This window comes from Chiloscyllium plagiosum, unplaced genomic scaffold, assembly GCF_004010195.1.
Source record: "Chiloscyllium plagiosum isolate BGI_BamShark_2017 unplaced genomic scaffold, ASM401019v2 scaf_89095, whole genome shotgun sequence".
NCBI classification, from domain to species: domain Eukaryota; kingdom Metazoa; phylum Chordata; class Chondrichthyes; order Orectolobiformes; family Hemiscylliidae; genus Chiloscyllium; species Chiloscyllium plagiosum.
Genome location: NW_025200068.1, coordinates 1 through 3,916, shown reverse-complemented (window position 1 = coordinate 3,916; position 3,916 = coordinate 1). Strand labels below are relative to the sequence as shown.

Genomic DNA, 3,916 nt, shown 5'->3' with positions numbered 1-3,916 from the left:
ACAGAGGCCAATTGGATCGACTGTGCTGGAGACTCAATGGGACAGAGACAAATGTATCTATTTCAGATCTACCTGCACTTCAGCCGCTTCTGTGGACTGTTTCCGTAGGGAAGGTGCAATCCCAGGCTCAGAGAGTATCAGCCCCCACTGGAAGTAAAGTGGGTGAGAGAGCGGCCAGTCAGCATCAAGGAACTCCTTACCCCTCCCACTTCACCCACTAAACAGGGTTCAAGATGTGACTCTCAGCAGCGGTAACAGCAGAGTCCAACCTGAATACCTGCGCCATCTCACTTGTGAAGTTGCTGGTGACTCCACAAGTTGCACGACTGGGTGAAGCCCTTCCCACACACTGGACAGGTGAACGGCCGCTCCTTGGTGTGGATGTGCTGGTGTTTGCACAGGGTGGAGGAATCACAGAAGTCATTGCTCCACATGGGACAGGTGAACGGCTTCTCCCCAGTGTGGACGTGGAAGCTGTGCATCAGGAGATACGACTGGGTGTAGCCCTTCCTGCACACGGAGCAGGAAAACGGTTTCTCCCCGGTGTGCATCCGCTGGTGCGGCAGCAGGTGGTGTGACTGAGTGAAGCCCTGCCCACACACGGGGCAGATGAACGGGTTCTTGCTGGTGTGGACCCACTGGTGGGCCAGGAGGTGGTGTAACTGAGTGCAGGTGAACAGCCGCTGCCCGGTGTGCAAACGCCGATGAATCTCCAGCGCAGATGGCGAAGGGAAACCATTCCCACACTCCCCACATTTCCACGGTTTCTCCATGGTGCAGGTGCCCTCGTCTGTCTCAGACCATAACAATCAGTTGAAAACTCGCTTACGCTTATAGCATGTGTGTGGTGTTAATGGTGAACCCTCTGATAATTGGAACACTCTCATTCAGTCTGTAAAGCTTGTTCCAGTCACTACTCGGGTGTGTGGGTACATGAGACTTTGTGTTTCCAGTCACACTGACGTTTAAAACCTAACTAAGCTGACAGACCTTCTCCCCTTTGTTTTCAAGGCCATCAATATCCACGTCCTCGTGAATCAAATGACTATCAGACTTTGATGTGATGTTTGGTCTGACATTTCTGCCGCCAAAATCTTCTCTTGTAATATTCCTGTGAAGTGATTGCAAAGGTCATCATAGTCAGTCCATGATAGAAAATCTGAACGTAATTCTAGTTACTGTGGAACATTCTTTCCTTTCAATCCCAAAGATCTTCGTGTCGATCTATATGTAACTGTAAACCAACAGGGTTATGGGGCAGACTGCATACCTCCACGAAGAGTTCACATGGACTCAAGTTGCTGAATGGACCTCTGTAGTGCAGTATTGACACTCTTACTGAAGATCTACAATATGCTGCAGTACGATATGACAAGCCCAGGAACAACTGCAAATGAGACAAGGTCTATTCAGAAATTGGGCCATGAACTTCTGAAGCTGCTGCTGCTCAGTCCAAAGATGTGCAGGTTAGGTGAATTGGGCATGCTAAATTGCCCGTAGTGTTAGGTAAGGGGTAAATGTAGGGATATGGGTGGATTGCGCTTCGGCGGGGCGATGTGGACTTGTTGGGCCGAAGGGCCTGTTTCCACACTGTACGTAATCTAATCTAATCTAATCTCTCTCTCTGAATGAAGATTGATCTTCACCCAGACTGCAACTTCCTTCCTCTGTCCAAATATTTGTGAACACATCCCTTTTTTTGAAGGATGGCATGTTTCCTGATCATCACAATTAAAGGGGTGTCGTCCCCCTGATATGCAAGTCAGGGGAAGGGCAGAGTCACGTCTTGTGTTGTTGTGTGGAATCTGTGACAGCTGCAACAAATTCATCCCAACTCCTGTACTCAGTGCTCTGACTGATGAAAGCAAGCATGCCGAAAGTCTTCTTCACTGCCCTGTCTACCCATGAGTCCACTTTCTAGGAGCTATGAACCTGCACCCCTACATCTCTTGGTTTGAAATACTACATATGAAACAGATTTGGTGCTTGTTGGTATGTGTTATTATTTGGTGCTTATCTCGACTCTAATTCGGTATTTTATACTGAATGCCATGACTGATGAAGGCCAGTGTGCCAAAAATTTCTCACTGTGACTCCACTTTCAGAGAACTGTGAACATGTACTCCAAGATCCCTCTGTTCCACTACACTCCTTAAATTCCTACCATTCACCATGAAATTCCTACCTTAATTTGACTATACAAAATGTAAGACCTCACACTTATCTATATTAAACTCCATTTGCCATTAAACTTAAACCTATGCCCTCTAATTTTGGAATCCCCCACCTTGCCTATTTACCCTACCCATGTCCCTCATGATTTTATAAATGTCTTTAATGTCACCCCTCAGCCTCCAAAGCTCCAGAGAAAATAGCTCCAGTCTATTCAGCCTCTTCCTGTAGCTCAAACCCTCCAACCCTGGCAGCATCCTTGTAAATGTTTTCTGACCCTTTCAAGTTTCACAACACCCTTCCTGCAGCAGAAAGCACATAAATTGCATGCAGTATTGCAACAATGATGGAACCAATGTCCTCTCTGAAGAGGATTTTAAAACAATATTTATAACAACAAGCAAATCATGTTAGTTGGGCATGACTTTCCCATAGCAGTTTGTTTTGGTTGTCCTTCATTAACCTATGCTTTATAATATATAAGAAAATATTTTGAGGGATGGGATTGTTGCTAGCACGTCCAACATTTGCTCCCCATCCCTCATGGCCTTTGGACTGAGCAATTGGCTACATGCTTGAAGGCAGTTGAGAGTCAACCACATTGTAGTAGGTCTGGAGTCACATGATGTGAGCGTGTGCGCGCGTGTGCAGGGTTGTGAGTGGTAGATTTCCCTCCCTAAAAGAACACTTTCACAACACTCTGTAATGATTGGACAAAAACAACAGTTCTGACAGCATCTATGAGGAGACGACAGTGTTACTGTTTTGAGTCCGGTGACCCTTCAAAATTAGGCTGCATTCAAAACATTAACTGTTTTCTTTCCACAGATGCTGCCAGACCTGCTGCATTTCCCCAGCAATTGTGCCTTTTGTTGCTGATCTCCAACAGCTGCAATTCATTGTCTTAGCCAATAATGGTTTCCTGGTTGCCAGTACAGAGACAAACTCTCACTTCCAGATCTTTTTATTCGTTGAAAATAAAGTCCAATAGCATCCATGATCGGATTTTAAGTTTTGTTCTCAGAAGACCGAGATCTCTGGACTACTTAACCAGTATCACGAGATCACAATCTTCCCTTCACTGACAGTGACATTGACAATCTTGTCCTGAATATTTTTCTTTATTCATTCATGGAACGTGACACTTGGTCTCCCAAAAAATAACCAAGTGCCAATTCAGAGGGCAGTTAAGAGTCAACCACATGACTTTGGATCAAGAGTGACACATTCACCAAACTGGGAAATGACTGAAGATTTCCTTCCTTAAAAAAAGGTTATTAGTGAACAAGATAGGTACTTATGACAATTGATAAGATCACCAAAGCAGCGATAAGTTTATATTCCAGATACATAAATTGATTTCAAATTGCATCAGGGCCATAGCAGCATCAATTTTAAACTCCAGACGTTAAATCCAGTAACAATGCCCAAATGCCACCAACTCCCTACAATCTCTAGGCTTCCCAACACTGACTGGTCTGTAATTGCCAGTTGCATCCTTTTCCTCCTTTCTATTTACTATTCAATTCAGCCCATTGAGTTGACTCTGCCATTTATTCAGATCACGATTATTCTGGGAAACATTTACTCCATTTTGCTGCCATTTCCCCATAATCCTCAATTCGCTTACTGATTAAAAAAAAATACATCTCAGCTTTGAATGCACGTAACATCCCAGGCTCAACAGCCCTGTGTAGTATCAAGTTCCACAGATTTACTGCCCTCAGGAGAAATTCCTATCGGT

General features: G+C 44.8%; 1 protein-coding gene across 1 annotated transcript; it reads right to left on the bottom strand.

Annotated features, from left to right (window-relative positions):
• Positions 1-287: 287 nt before the first annotated feature.
• Positions 288-773, bottom strand: LOC122546064 (zinc finger protein 239-like). Its single transcript, XM_043684897.1, has one exon. It carries the CDS (start codon positions 771-773, stop codon positions 288-290), a length of 486 nt encoding a protein of 161 aa, XP_043540832.1.
• Between the last annotated feature and the right edge of the window lie 3,143 nt (positions 774-3,916).